This window comes from Artemia franciscana, chromosome 14, assembly GCF_032884065.1.
Source record: "Artemia franciscana chromosome 14, ASM3288406v1, whole genome shotgun sequence".
Taxonomy (NCBI): Eukaryota; Metazoa; Arthropoda; class Branchiopoda; order Anostraca; family Artemiidae; genus Artemia; species Artemia franciscana.
In genome coordinates, this window is record NC_088876.1 from 36,878,293 (window position 1) to 36,895,053 (window position 16,761).

A 16,761-nucleotide genomic window follows, 5' to 3' on the forward strand; every position below is an offset into this window, starting at 1 on the left:
TAACGACGTAAAAAGTAAAAAGAAAAACACAAAGTAAAAGCTAAAAAGACTTAAAGTAAAAGTAAACACTAACGACGTAAAAAGTAAAAGGAGAAACATAAAGTAAAAGTTAAAAGACGTAAAGTAAAAGTGAATGCTAACGATGTAAGAAGTAAAAGGAGAAACATAAAGTAAAAGCTAAAAAGACGTAAGTAACTGCACCACACAAAATAATTCAACAATTTGTTGGTTTCTCTTGTTTGTTTAGATCAGAACCTTAGTAGTCAAGAAATGTCGTTATACGATTACTTTACTAATTCACAACTAAGATCATCATGATTATGTTGATAATGATGATCCGCCGTGATAATAATTTACTTTATTTCTTTCCAACTCATTCAGATCTAGGGGTTTTGGAGAAGATATACTGTACATTACTGCTATTGCTATTAGTAATTACTTACTACATTACTATACTTATTACAATAATAACTATTATTAATTACTGCATTACTACGACATTACTACTATTATTAATTAGATATACTACATTAATTACTATATCAATTACTACATAAATATTATTTTGGTGACCAATTTATGTATCATACGTTAAAAATCAACTTGTAAATATTTTTCCATATATACAGAAAAATAAAAAATTAGACTTAATTAAAAAATTTAATTAGAAAAACTCATTAGTTTATAATTGGAATTATAATTCAATATTGATTATATTCAATTACAATTTAATTATAAACATTAAAATTAGATTTAAAATATTTAAATAAAAATCATTACTGGCATAGATTGAAGAATGAATAAGCTAATAAGATTCTTCTACCTAGGAAGCAACAACCAAAAAAAGAGAAAAATATCCTACAGCAAAAAAAAAAAAAACAGAAAAATATAATCAACAATAAAAGGAAAAATTGATGGCACTGTTTTACCCTAAACAGTCGTATTCATTACCACAGTTGGGTTTGAACTAAAATTCTCTATTTATAAGAAAAATTTATCTTATTATAAAAATTTATCTATATATATAAAAATCTATTTATAAAAAACAAAACAAAAACTATTTATCGCGTCTTTTCCGGGTGAAGAAACAGGAAAAGAAGAGCACTGGCACTGGTAAGCACTTAGCACTGGTAATTCTTTTCTCAAGTAAAGAAACAAAAAACTTCTGAAGCAAGAGTTCAAAAGCTACCTCACCCTACTTTTGCTTCTGTGCTTTGAGAAGGAAAAAAGGTGTTAAATATTGGCTACTAATGAAAAGATAGGAACATTTCACTATCTAAGATGGACCAAATAACACCCTCCAAGAAAACCGGGTATATGAACACCTTTTGAGAATTTACCCTCTCCCTCCCTACCACAGGAATGTGTTCTAATTTCCAATTTCAAAATCCACTACCAGGTAAATAACAGAAACAGAAAGGACATCTGCACTTACTTCCGGGCATCTGTTGACCAGGCATTTGCATCATACCTTGTCCGGGCATCATCATTGGGTTTCCTCCCATGGGAGGAACGCCCATCATACCTGGAAAAATAAACAATAATCAACTAAAGGTCACAAAGATAAACAAAAAGGATGAGGATGAAGATCATCATGAGCCATTGCTGCCGCATAGTGTCGAATCGACGTTTCAGTTGCTGGGTCTTTTTTTATAGGGACAGGTAGCAAGCTTTTCACACTACCTTGCTGCGGCGGAGATCGACTTGCGCTATAGAGTGGAACATGCTTCCGCAAGAGCTGAGATGCAAGAGCTCACTTGGGTCTTTCGAAAATAATTTAAAGAAATATTTAGTGAAAGGTCAATTAAGTAGAAGTTAATTTGGATTAAACAAGTTTAGTATTTAAGATTATTTTATATTTAATTAGGTTAGGGGATTGTACATCCGGGGGAGAGAGGAACCTAATAGTTAGAGACACACGCGGTTAGAAGACATGCGACACCGAGCATGTGAGTGAGTCAAAAATGAAGATCAAGAGCAAAGACACACGCGGTTAGAAGACATGCGACACCGAACATGCGAGCGAGTCAATGAAAATCAACCTGAACAGCGAGAATCAAAATGTGTCAACATTGAAAATGATAGCGATGATGATTGCGTTTAGGATTTTGACATGGATAAGGTTATCAATGCCTATTCTAACCTCTGACAATGTGAGCCTCAGCTTGAAGTCATGATGTCACCGCAGGTTTGATACGAACAACCCGAGAAAAACAAAATCCTTCCTTATTCTAACCACAAGACTCTTTGTTCTTCAGTTTCTTTTTGACACGTTCTGACTCTCTTTTTCGCTTGTCTTCTAACCGCAGGTGCGTGCAACCTCGTTGTCACATGTCTTGTAATGGTACACGTTCTATCTAACCACGTAGTTCATTGTTCTTCATAGACTAATTGAATCAAGTCTCTTCAAGTGTGATTTGAATGTTGACTGCCAAATTGTTGCATAATATTGGAGATGAGGTTTCAGAAGTCCCTATAAAGTGGACGAAGTTTTTTTTTGTGGAACTATGTTCCTCAGTTTTGTGATAATGCCAAGATTGCGGGAGAGCTTTAGTTCTACAGCCTGGATGTGCTGTAAAAAGGAGAGGTTTTTGTCCAAAAGCACACCTAGACACCTGGCAAAACCCATTTCCGGTCGCCTAGTCGTTCCTCGAGAAGTCGTTCCTCGAATAATTCCAGTTAATTCTGGATGAAGAGTTTTGATCATCAAAAAGAAGAGAACACACGATTTGCCAACATTAATGAGAAGTCAAATTGCATCAATCCATATGCAAGTTTCCTACAAGATGACTTGTAGTTTACTCTGGAGTGCTGACATGCTAGTATCAGAGGAGGCCATTGTAGTGTCATCTACGAATGCCCATCAGTTTATCAAAATCACCGTCATCATTGGAAGTTTTTTCATCACAGTACAGTTTGCAGCACCTTGAAGCTCTAAAATTTGGGTTTAGGACACGACTTAGGTCATTCACGTGAACTAGAAACAACAGTGGACCCAGGATCGATCCCTGCGGCGCTCCGAAGTTAACCACGATATCGTTCAATGGATCCCTCCTATGTAAATACACCGGTTGCTAAGGTAGGACTCGAAAAGACACAACGACTATTGTAGTAGCATAGTAGATACTACTACTATTGAAAACTCCTCGTGGCATCAAGCCAACCAAGACCAACAAGGCTACTTAAACTAGTTCCTCCATGTGACACCACATTCAAAGCTCCACTCTTTATTCCTTCATACTCAGTTCCTACTTCCTTTAATTAAGATTGTCCCATCCCGTTCGTAAAAGTCCAACTTTTTTTGTCCCTACTGGATAGACAATTTTTTTTCCATCCTATTGTCCTTCCCCCAAAAATTCGTCACCGGGCCATCTTAAATTTTATTTCACTACAGCCCATGCAACTGAGACCGAACCACTAATAGTGCAGCTTATTATTGGTTATAAAGGGTAACTAAAAAAAAAACTATTCTTAAACAGTTGCTGTGAAAAAAGTTGAAAGCGCCCATCTTTCCGTTGAAAGCTTTTTCCGTTGAAAGCGCCCATCTTTCAGGTCCAAACTAGACAACTGTCACTACCTGAGTTCTAATCTCCTAATCTTAGTTCTCTTAAAATTCCTTCAATTTCCCGGAACTACGAATAACATACTCCGTTGTGGCTCACAGAACCTAAGATCCTCATTAAGAATATTACCAAGTATCTAGTCAAGTAGGGGACAGAGCAGAAACAGGAGATAAGCTAAATTACAATATGAAAGTAGAATTCCACTGTCCAACGTGAAGCTAAAACGATTTACCCGAAGCCTTTTCTTCCTCATTAATTTTGAACGATTATTATCATTAATTTTCAAACCTATTATTTCACTATGGACCCGGTTTTTTAACGTTTTAGCGTCTACAAATTTAAATACAATCAATATCAAGAAGAATTTTGAGTCCAAACTAATGTGCTTACAATGCAGGTTTTTGTTTTAGTTCTCGATTATTTTATGTATAGAAAAAAAGAAACAATAATTCAATTTATTTATCGCATCTTTTCCACGCTATTTTGTAGTTCAAATTTTCAACTGTAAATGGATTCATGTTTCCAAAGTAGGGTAAAATGATAAGAGAAAAAATTTGTGTAGTTTAACATAGGTTTAATAGGGGTTAAAAACTACTAGCTAAAACAATTACAGTACAAACTATGATCAAGAAATTAATTCAACATAAATAAATACAAAATAAAAATGGAACTAAGATTAAATAAATTGAAATAAATTCCTATAGTATCTAAAATATACAAAAAAAGCTAGACCAAAAATCAGTAAAATGGATTTCAAACAGAGAGAAGAAACGTTATTTAAGTGAGCAGAATTTCATTTTTTTAACTTGTTTCACTGATTAGAATATAGTTGTTACAAGGTTAGTATGCAAAACATAGACTAATACTTAACAATTTCAGTTTAACATAAGGATTTTGGCTCTCCTAGCTAATTTCATAAATGATGTCATAGATGGGCAAGTTCAGTCTGGATAGAGGGATAAGGAGGGTGAGAGACAAAAAGACGAGAAAGAAACAGAAGAGAGAGAGAGAGAAAGAAAAAGAAGGAAAGAAAGAGAGAAAAAGAAAGAAAGAAAGAAAGAAAGAGAGAGAGAGAGAGAGAGAGAGAGAGAGAGAGAGAGAGAGAGAGAGAGAGAGAGAGAGAGAGAGAGAGAGAGAGAGAGAGAGAGAGAGAGAGAGAGAGAGAGAGAGAGAGAGAGAGGGAGATAAACATACCAGGCATATGTCCCATCATTGGTGGAGCTCCTAGTAATCCAGAGTTAGTAATTTGAGGAGGTGCTGTTGACATATTTGCCATTGTTGACATAGACATATTTGCCATTGGTCCTTGACTTCCGACTCCACTTGATGGCATGCTCTTAGGAGGTTGTTGCATACCAGGCATACCCATTGGCATCATCCCCTGAACTCCGAGAGGAGGTGTATTGGTAGCACTGGTTGGTCCTTCTTTACTTTCTTGTGATGCCATATCAACAGGCATACCAGCTGATGCCGCTTGTGCCATCTGTTCAACCTTACAATAAAAAAATACATATATTGTAGTTGCAACAGAGCCAGTCACTGCGCAAAGGATACATACTATCTTCGTATCTGAGCGATAATTGTACAAGTATTTATTTCTTTTTTTTCTCAAAAACAGCCACCATATTTTTTCGGGAAAATAGGTATATAGAGATATTCTCGCATAAGAAAACGATCTAGATAGGTCAGAAGTCGAGAAAATTCGTTAAGAGGCTTAATTTTGGAAAAAAAGATTCATTTCAGTGACGTAATGTTTCGATACATCACTGCAGTACTACAACTAAATCTACGTTGCAAGGGCAACGTGAGGTGTTCCGTTAACCTTTGTTCGGCTTCGCCGAGTAAAGTGTTGCGAGAGCAACGCTTTGATTTTGTTGCCTCGCTTCGATTAAACGCTGAAGATGTTAGTCTGTAAGTATCTTAAAATAAATACTAGGTACACCAACTCGCAAAACTTGCGAGCACCTCAATACCGAAGATAATTATGAGCTAACAGCCGACTGTTGCTTAAAACTCCCCTATTTTTGGTTTAAGTGTGTACTTTACTACTGAAGTTGTCAACCCCTTTAAACTTTCAAACTGGTATATCTCATGAATAACTTTTTCTACTAAAAAAAGGATGGACATATACTTTGATCAGCTCATCAAGAGCTATCGACTGCCGACGAAAAAAAAATCTATCTGTCTTAGTTCAAAGTTGACTTTATTGCCGTAGGCCAAGTTTCGAACGTCATCACTTAGAAAGGACCAAAGGATAAACTCTAATTTCTTTAGCAATGAGAGAACTTTTAAAGTTTGAGAAACACTACTGATACCATTTCTGTATCGGCCTATGTTTGGTGTGTACCTTACTACTTAAGTTGTCAACCCCTTTAAACTTTCAAACTGGTATATCTCATGAAAGAATTTTTCTACCAAAAATGGATGTCATATACTTCGATCTGCTCATCGAGAGCTATCGACTGTCATCGAAAAAAAATCCATCAGTCTTAGTTCAAAATTTGACTTTTTGTGCCGTAGGCCAAGTTTCTAACGTCATCACTTAGAAAGGAGCAAAGGATAAATTCTAATTTATTTTTTTACTAGCTATTGGGGTGGCGCTTCGCGCCACCTCAACACCTAGTTGGTGGGGGCGCTTCGCGCCCCCCCCCCCCCCCAAGCCCCCCCCCCCCGCGCGCGTAAGTCGTTACGCGCCATTGTAGTTGTGTCCCTGTGTCCCACCTGTGAATATCGATAGATATATATATTTTTTTAACTACGTAAAACTTGCGAATATACAACATTCTTGGCTGTCCCATTGTCTGTGCATATAAATAGATTGTCAGGTTTACAGACTCTTGAACATGCAACATATAATTGTCCATGGGAAAAACAATCTGTACCCAGATCTATACCTCATTATTCTAATGATTACCCTTGAGCTTTGTTGATGGTGATTGCTAATCGAACATTCCCTGTGTCCCCGTCGTCATCTATGTATCCCCCTGTGCCCCCGGCGTCCCCGTTGTTGTTGTTTTCCTTTGTCCCGGTCGTCATTTGTGTCCCGGTGTCCCAGTCTGTAATTTCTCTTTGAGTGTCGCGGTCGTGATTTATATTCCCTGTGTCCCGGTCGTCATTTTTGTCCCGGTCGTCATTTGTGTTCCGGTGTCCCGGTCTGTAATTTCTCTTTGAGTGTCCTGGTCGTCATTTATATTCCCTCTGTCCCGGTCGTCATTTGTGTCCCGGTGCTTTGTTGATGGTGATTGCTAATCGAACATTCCTTGTGTCCCGGTCGCTTTCTCTTTGAGTGTCCCGGTCGTATTTATATTCCCTATGTCCCGTTGTCCCGGTCGTCATTTGTGTCCCGATGTCCCGGTCTGTAATTTCGTCAGTCGACAAACATGACGTCAGTCGACACACAAACATGACGTCACTCGACACACACACAGACAACTTATTATATATATATATAGATTTTATAAGAATTAACGACGCTTCTTGACTACTAAGGTAACTGCGTCGGCCCTGCAGTGCATTCCTGCAGCGTGATTCGATCTCTGGGTCCCGTATTACCAAGCTAAGGTCAAATCCACTGCACCACCACAGGAGATAAACTCTAATTTCTTTAGCAATGAGAGAAGTTCTAAAGTTTAAGAGGCACATCTGATACCATTTCTCTACCGCAATCCCAAGTGCGAAAAACCGAATGATAAACTCGGCTGAAATCACGAACAAAATGGGTAGAAACAATAAATGGTAGCACTTTCGGTTTTCACTTTTTTATTTCTGTAAATTTTTCTATTTATCACTGAAAGAAGATATATGGGCTATTGTGCCAGGTATATGCCGCATATATTTAACAATTATAGAGTTTAGTACATCTTCAATTTGAAACTGGTGCCTGCCTGCTAGAACGGGGCTTTCCACTCGAAAGCAGAAACATGGTTTGATGACACGAAAGTTTGACTGCATAACTTCAGATAGTTCTCTCTGACATAGGCTATAAAACTCCAAGTTACTTCACACACTATAGGCTCTGGCTCAAGGAAAAGCAAAAACCATCCTTTTTGGCCCCAGTCAAGTGTTCTATGAAGCTTTCCAAAATGCAAAGCCATATTCATCAGTCCGGTCTAAGGTCTACACTTTCCGTAAAAACCGCAGAGGTTAGACCCTTACCACTTTCTAGGAATAAGCTCAAATCAGGGTGCTAAAGAGAAAAAAAAAACAAAAGAAGTGTTGCTTTCGCGACACAATAACGTTGTCACACTTATGTGGAAAAAATTGAAGATTTTCATGCATAGAAAATTTTACACTAATCTGCTTAAACAGCAGAAAACCGCAGAAAACAAAAAACAGCAGAAAACAAAAATATTTGTATGTATTTTGACAAGGAATTACAACAACTCAAAAGCCATACAAAGAAAACCAGAAGCTTGGAGCTTAGTAGAATTAATAAATACTAAACAATATTAAATTCTTACCTCAATATAATCAGAATAATTATGTCCATTGACTCTTTTAAGATCTGATTCCAGCTTAGCTTTTCCCCCACCCCCCATTATATCCTTGGCTATTTAAAAAAGTTCGCTTATTTTGTTGGCTTGAATTATTGTTTATTCAAAAAGGCTTATGATTGTACGAAAAGGCTTTGAAAGCACAAAAAGGCTAATGATCTATTATGATTGACTGGTGTTGTAATGGTAGAATGTTTACTACCTATTGGGTCCATACTGGAGTAGTAGCAGCAAACAAATGCTCAGTAAATAGTGCCAGTTTTGTTGTGAGCCTTAAGCCACAACAAAAATATTTGTATGTATTTTGACAAGGAATTACAACAAATCAAAAGCCATACAAAGAAAACCAGAAGCTTGGAGCTTAGTAGAATTACTAAATACTAAACAATATTAAATTCTTACCTCAATATAATCAGAATAATTATGTCCATTGACTCTTTTAAGATCTGATTCCAGCTTAGCTTTTCTCCCACCCCCCATTATATCCTTGGCTATTTACAAAAGTTTGCTTATTTTGTTGGCTTGAATTATTGTTTTTGGACTTGCTTTCATTAACAGCTGGTTGATAATCCCGAACAATGCCAATAATAAAAGAAATAAATAAATAAACTAAAGCACCACATCTACATATTAGCAGACTTTTATACATAGCCTAAAGTATATCAGACATTAGGGGAGAGGGAAAAAAATTTGTTTGTTGAGAAAAAAAAAGTTTTTTTTTCGATTCAAGGATGCCGCGATTTTATTTTATATTGTTTTCTTTTTATTTAAATAATCTATAGTACAAAAGCTATATTGCACAGAAAATATTGAATTAAGATGGGGAAAACAATTCAACTGGAAAATATTGAAACAAAAAACATACAAACATATACACATAAAAACAACAGAAAAAGTAAAAAAAAAAAAAAATACAGCAGAAAATTAACAGAAAAAAACCCAGAAGGATAACATGACAACAAGGATTGGGGCTGAACTGAATGGGATTGAGATACATTAGTTTGAGTTAAACGAGGGACATGATTTATATATATTCTACTCTTTTGATCTAATGGCCACAATGTCGTGTGATGTTTAGATAAAATATATATATATATATATATATATATATATATATATATAATATATATATATATATATATATATATATATATATATATATATATATATATATATATATATATATATATATTATATAGCATGTAATAGCATGAGGGCAAGATTTAAGGGCAAGGGGGGGGGAAGGATTTACATAGATTTATGTCATCATGCTATTGAAAACTTCACTATCGATTTCGCGACCAAAAATGAACCTAACTTTCTTTTTATGTCGCACCCAACTATTACGAAAACAAAAGTGAATTTATTTGCTTATGGAACACAAATGTGAAACATTTGATTGTTCAGAATTTTCTCCTTCAGACATCAGACTACAGAAGTATTACATCTTTCAATTTAAACAAACCTATCGAAAATATTTACAGCTGAAATTCAGATGCTCAAGACGAACCATGGGGGAAGAAACACCATTTAAGGAGGTTTCAATTTACAAGTCATAAGCAACATATACCCCTCTCCCCAGTTAAGTATAAGCTCATAACCTAAAAACTGTATAATCAATTTGGAAATGAAATAGTGATAACTTACTTGTTCTTGTGTAATTATTTTCACCATGGGTCCCTCGGGTCTATTCCAAGTAGTTTCACGGGTTCGAGCATGGTAAAAGTAGACCTTTCCATTTGCAGCTCTCGTTTCCACCCACAACTCTTGAGATCCATCTTCCATTGACTTAATAAAAAGACAATTATTTAGTAATAAACCCTATTTCACCTCTTCAATCAATACCACAACCTACTACTTTCCGACAAGAGCGTATCCAGGATTTTGGTTCGGGGGAGGCGGGTACAACAAACTTTAAATAATGCATCAAAAATGTTTTTATATACTTTTTTGTTACTTTTTTATGGGTCGGACGAAAATTTCGGGAGGGGGGGTTCAAACCCAGAAATCACCACGGTTACCATCCAGGGTACTAATGTATGATTTATGGTGCATTGATGTGGGCCGAATTACAATTCTTTCTGTACTTTTGTCGCATATTCTTGAGTCGTTTTCAACTCCCCCCCCCCAGAATACAGCCTTCATTCCGGCCACTTTCTGTAACTGAAAGAGTATATCTTCTCATTTAGACGCCAAAAGCATCTATATTTACCACATACGCAAGCTCTTAACATTCCTTGCGAAAATAATTTTCATATCTATTTATGGGAAGGTGGCCTCAAATAACACATCCGCCATGGAGAGGTGGCCACAAATAAGTTTCATATCTGTTTATGGGGAGGTGGCCTTAAATTCATAATACTTAATACTTAAACGAGTCCAGAAAGGATCAGCAGAAATTTTGCTTAGAGAAAAAATTGTTGACATTAAATCTTAAATCTGCCGTACTTAACATCCGAAATAAGAACAAAGTAATGCCACTACCTTGTAAAAATGACCGGTTTAACAATTCATTCGTGCCATCTTTTTTACTAGGACCTTTATCCCCTCGTAAGCGGAGTGTTTTAATCCCCTCGTAAATCGAGTCGGATCGAAACAAAAAGTATACCATTGGGAACTGACATTCCCCAGGCTTGAACAATAAGGAACACTTATTGTCTTTAAAAACTGGTTCCGTGAGTGTTTCTGTTGATAATGCGCTTTGGGTAATAACTCCTTATACCGAAGATTGCCCCAAACATCGACATTTTCTACTCTCTGCTGTCACGTCCGTACTTAACATCCGAAATAAGAACAAAGTAATGCCACTACCTTGTAAAAATGACCGGTTTAACAATTCATTCGTGCCATCTTTTTTACTAGGACCTTTATCCCCTCGTAAGCGGAGTGTTTTAATCCCCTCGTAAATCGAGTCGGATCGAAACAAAAAGTATACCATTGGGAACTGACATTCCCCAGGCTTGAACAATAAGGAACACTTTTTCCATGGGTAGCACAGACCTGCCCTTTTCTTTCTCACTGCTAACAGGGCAGAGGAGCATCGTATTAACAAAAATTATAAAAGCTACCTGAAAAGGCGATTCATATCCTAAAACAAGGTTCTTAACAAATACGTTAACAAAAAACAACGTTTAAAACACTCGTCAGCGTTAGCCACCTTCCATAATAGGTAAAAATTGTTCCTTATAGGTCATCCAAACATTCCAGAATTACTTTTTCAACAACCGCCACAGTTTTTCACAAGACGTGAATGACGTTAAAGGTAAGGAATATTACTATGAATTCACGGCTAAAATAAAGTTTAAATAATGTATCAAAAATGTTTTATATGCTTTTTTATTACGTTTTTATGTGTCGGACGATAATTTCGGGAGGGGAGTTCAAACCCAGAAACGACCAGGGTTAGATCTAGGTAGCACAAACCTGCCCTCTTTTTTTCTTTTGCACTGCTACCAGAATTACTTTTTCAACAATCCCCCCCCAGTTTTTCACGAGATGTGAATGACGTTAAAGGTAAAGAAGATTACTATGAATTCACGGCTAAAATCAAGTTTAAATAATTAAATTAAATAATTTAAAATTTAAATAATTTAAATGTACCAAAAATGTTTTGCATGCTTTTTTATTACGTTTTACGTGTCGGCCTAAAATTTTGGGAGGGGAGTTCAAACCCAGGAACGACGAGGGTTACATCCGGGTAGCATAGACCTGCCCTCTTTTTTTTCTTTTTCACTGCATCGTATTAACAAAAATTACAAAAGCTGCCTTAAAAAGCGATTCTGATCCTAAAACAAGGTTCTTAACAAAAATGTTAGCAAAACACAAAGTTTTAAAATACCTCGTCAGCCACCTTCCATAATAAGTAAAAAATTATTCCTTATAGTTTATCCAAACATTCCAGAATTACTTTTTCAACAATCCCCACAACTTTCCACAAGATGTGAATGACGTTAAAGGTAAGAAAGATTACTATTTGGAACAATCTGGATTATTTGTCGGATAAGTCACATCCGCTAATCCCAAAACATGCAGGATAAGTGCAGATGAGTGACTTCATATTCTAACAAAAAAATTTTTAAATTTCATTCATAAATTAAAAAAACTTACGTTATACGTCGCAAAGACAAAGAAGGGAAAGTAATTATGAAATGTGACAAATCTTCAGGGGCTTGTAAATAAGCTATCTTTACTATATATTAAAAATATTTATTGTTGTTATTCGTCTATTTTTTCACAACGTTTCAGCAAAAAAGTTCCCGGATAAGTTTAGTCTTAAGCCCACAAGTCGGATAGGCGCTGCTTGAACGCACTAACAATACTTTGAATCAACCATTTTTGACATGCGCTCAAGTGCTGAATAAATTCTTAATAGAAAAATTCTGCTAAGAAGAAAAAACTAGAAACGCTACGTAATAACAAGCTGCAAAAAAGGAAGGCCCCCCAGGAAGAGAAGGGTGTAAGTGAATTTATTGGTCCGAATTTTCCAAACAATTTTCTGTTGGATATAAAAAATTCTCAAATTCTTTTTTTAGACTTGTTTGTTTTGCATTAAGTTTTTTTTTACTACTATTTAGAAAAGTTTACAGGGGATTTTGCTGGCTGAATTCAATGATGTAACTGAACTTTTTTTATTTACATTTTTTTAATCTGTGCAAAAATGCCTCTTTTAGATCAAAAAACCATATTTTCATATCTATGAGAGGTTTTCCAAATCTGTCAAAAAAAAGGAAAAATTTACCCTCCCCCATCCAGTCTCCTCACATTTAGTGGAATATATATAGACTAGCTTACCTGTATGTGAAAAAGGGAAGGTGTTTACGTATTAAAATAAAAAGAAACTGACAGAAATTAAACCTAAGAAAAAACTAGGTCACATGAAAATAATAAGAGCAATACTAAAACTTAAGCATCACACTTCCACCCATTTAGCATCCCACTCACCCTTAATTTGCCAAAAAATATTCGGGGATGTGTTGAATACAGCCCAAAAGTGCCTGTCATTTGAAGTATTTGAACAAAGGGATCTAACAGTTTTGAGTTTTACTCAAGCCCGACATATTACAGCAAGTACACTTGATTAAGTGCATTCGTATTTTAAAATATTGAAATACAAATTAATGCATTCGAAAATCTGTGCTATTTTCGAAAAAACGAAACTCACCCTTTAGCTTAGTAACACTCATATTAAGGATCAGTCCTATCCTTTTTAACCATTGGTGTCACTACTTTATACGTCACTACTTATACGAAATAGGTGTCACTACTTTATACGAAAAGCTTATTTATTAAATGCCTTTCAAGGAATGAAATCAAGGATAAGATGTTCATTCCTGCTAATCTACCATTTTTCTTTCCTCAAAAAGTTTGGGGGGGGGCTTAGTAACAAATATTCAATTGGAATTACTCTTGTATTGGTTTTACATGTTGATACCAGTTTGTTGTGGTGTATGTTAATTTATCATAAATAAGTTATGAGCCTTTAATGTTGGTGTTAGCACAACTTACACACAACATTATTACTTTAATTGACTTGACGGTTTTATGGTAGACATAGTTCCAAAAAACATTAAAGAAAAGAAAAGTATCAAAAGTTGTACTTACAAATTGATTAGGAGGTGCACCAGTTGGAGGCATCATCATTGGCATTCTTATTCCGGGAGCAGGACCCATCAATCCAGGTCCTCCTGGACCCATTGGTAGATTCATTCCTCCAAAACTACCAGGCATGCTATGACCAGGAGGGGCGCTAAAAAGCATTCCACCAGGTCCACTAGAACTGCTGTCCATACTAGGGCCTCCCATGCTACCAGGCCCACTCATTCCACCTGGTCCAGGTGCACCCATGCTTCCTTGTCCGGGTCTAGACATACCTCCTTGTCCAGGTCCGCCCATGCCTCCTTGTCCAGGTCTACCCATGCCACCTTGTCCAGGTCCACCCATGCTCGCTTGTCCAGGTCGACCTAAACCTCCTTGCCCTGGTCTGGCCATACCTCCTTGTCCAGGTCTGGCCATACCTCCTTGCGCAGGTCCACCCATAACTCCTTGTCCAGCTCCACCCATGCCTCCTTGTCCAGCTCCACCCATGCCTCCTTGTTCAGTTCCACCTATGCCTCCTTGTCCACTCATACCTCTGGGACCACCCATGCCTCCAGGGCCACCATATCCTCCAGGAGCGCCAAATCCTCCTGGTCTGAGTGGTCTATTTAAGCCACCGGGTCCGCTTTGTCTGTTAAGACCAAGTCCACCAGGTCCACTTAAACTTCCTGGTCCACTTGGCCTGCTTAAATTTCCAGGCCCTCCTTGAGCACCAAAACCTGGTGCACGTGGTCTACCAAGAAGTCCAGGGCCAGTTGGTCTAAGTGGACCACCAGGTCTTAGTGGAGAACCAGGTCGCACTCCTCCTGGTCCTCCTGGACCGCGTGGTCCGGTCTGCCCAATTAGTCTATTGAAAATACTCTGTCCACTTTGGCCCTCATGACTAGTTGAAGTAACTTTTTCGGTTTCATCACTTGATGTATCCTTTTCTGTTGCTTCTTCCTGAGTCTCATCCTTGCTAGGACCACCCGACCCACCTTGTTCACTGGGTGGGTGGACACCACCGGGTCCACCAGGAGCTCCAAACATCCCTAAGCCGCCAGGTCCACCAGGACCACCAAATCTTTCCATGGACTGGAAGCCCATTGGGCCTCGAGGTCCAAATCCTTGAGGACCCATTCCTCTTGGACCTGCAAAACAAAATTATTTCATAAATATTTACAACTACTAAAAAATAACAATTCTAAACCCTCTCCTTGTTTTTTTATGACAAGGAATTAATTCTAGTTTAACTTTTGAAAATATTTACTTTTACTAGCTCTTTATTCCGCTGTGTCTTCTAATTTTGTCGGGTGTGTGTCTAATTATCGTTATGATCTTCTTTTCTTCCTTAGAGATCGGATCTTTCAGTTTTAGTGAAAATTACCTTTTTTTTTTTATCTGAGACCAAGCGTCATCAAAATCTTGCACTTTTCGGTACAGGTATGAGCTACATGTATCAAATCCAGCAAATACACCTTTTACATTTCTTTTCTTTTTCTATAAATTTAGGGTATAAGTATTTAAACCGATTTTGAGTTTGAACCATAATAGAATATTACCTTAAAAATAATGTAATATAGAAAAACATAACACCTTAGCTATCAAATGCAGGAGGATTTATATGACAATTTAATTAAATATGTAAAAAAAAATTCCCTCGTACACTCTCCTCGGACTTGAGGACATTAAATAAATATTTAACTATTAAGTGGCCAAAGAAAGCATGGGTAAGAAAGACAGGCAAAACTTTACTTAGGGTTTGGAGAAGGGAATAGAACCCTTTACTCATATTCAGTTGAGAAAGGGAAATGTTTCACTATCTTTTAAGGTCTCTCCTCACATTGTCAACACTAATTTCAGCCCTCCTCTCTTTTTTAATCCTTGAAAGGAGCAGTAGAACTTCCATTTTTCGATTGGATGTGCCTTCTCCCAAGTTTCTACGACCATTCCTTCTCTAGAGGGGCCAACAAATAAATAAACCGAAGCAAAATTTTACTTTAGGGTTGGGAGGGGGAGGGGTCAGGAAACACTATTAGACAAATTTAGGGAAAACAGGAAACTAGAGTTCCGTCCCACCTAGCTGACGTGCCTGTCAAAAGTGCACAAAGGTCCAGTCATAACAGGGAGTGGGTCACAGTATTTACCTTAGGACAGAGGGAGGAAAAGACAAAAAGGTATTTTTCAGCAACAAGGTTCCAATTATTTGGAGAAAGTGAAAGGGGGCTGCCAGTCAAATAGAGTGAGGGGGAGGAATTCTTCATTACAAGACTCTATACTTTTACCCTATGTGCAATTGTGCAGCTTCACTCAAATAAAAACCAACAATATATCTTCATTCCCATTAAAAAATAAATCGTCTTATTCGAAAAACCAAGGACAGTGAAAATGACTCCTGATTGCTTGATGTAAATAGTGACGAAGACCAAACTGCCTTACCATCATAAACAACAAAATACAAGCAGAACAATACGGAAATTTTTTCTACAAGACAGTGGAATGCGAACTTTAAGTCAAAATTTCGACCCTATATCCTCAGCAAAACAAAGAAAAAAAAAACTCACATTAAAATACGAACATTAGAACAAAATTTTTTTAAAAACAGTCCTAGTATCATTACTTCAGGGAAGTTCAACCAGGAATCTGGTTGGTCCAATCATTTGTTTTTCTAAGGACGGCCCTTGCATATAGGGTCGAAATATCCATTTAAAATTTGCATTCCATTGTCTTATAGAAAAAATTTCCCTATTGTTCTACTTGTATTTCGCTGTTTATGATTGTTTGACTTGGTTTAGAAAACATGAAATTAAATTTGAGTAAAATTAGAAAAAGACTAACTGAGTAAAAAAAAAATAATTAAGTAAAAAACTTAAATAAATTAAATTTTGCAAACCAATGTGAATTGGCTTAGTATACTTAAACAACCAAATAAATCTTAAGAACACAAGCACAAATCGATAATCTTGCCTACTCCATATGCAGTTATTCATTTCTGATAGTAGTGGTCGTCAAATTACAAAAACTAAACGTGGGTAAAAAATCAGCACATAAATAGGCTAAAAACGTAGAGTACCTAACAGCTTAGGAAGGGGTGGTTTTCCTTTGAAGGCATAGTATTCTGGGAATGCACA

At 36.7% G+C, this 16,761-nt stretch overlaps 1 protein-coding gene across 1 annotated transcript in view; it reads right to left on the reverse strand.

Moving 5' to 3' along the window:
* Positions 1-16,761, reverse strand: part of LOC136035663 (transcription elongation regulator 1-like) — a 119,738-nt gene that overhangs the window by 84,682 nt on the left and 18,295 nt on the right. Inside the window, exons 5-8 of the mRNA XM_065717572.1 lie at positions 13,658-14,781; positions 9,704-9,844; positions 4,758-5,055; positions 1,436-1,525 (exon numbers count right to left, since the gene is read on the reverse strand). Coding sequence (XP_065573644.1) covers positions 1,436-1,525; positions 4,758-5,055; positions 9,704-9,844; positions 13,658-14,781 — 1,653 coding nt within the window. The remainder of the gene's footprint in view (positions 1-1,435; positions 1,526-4,757; positions 5,056-9,703; positions 9,845-13,657; positions 14,782-16,761) is intronic.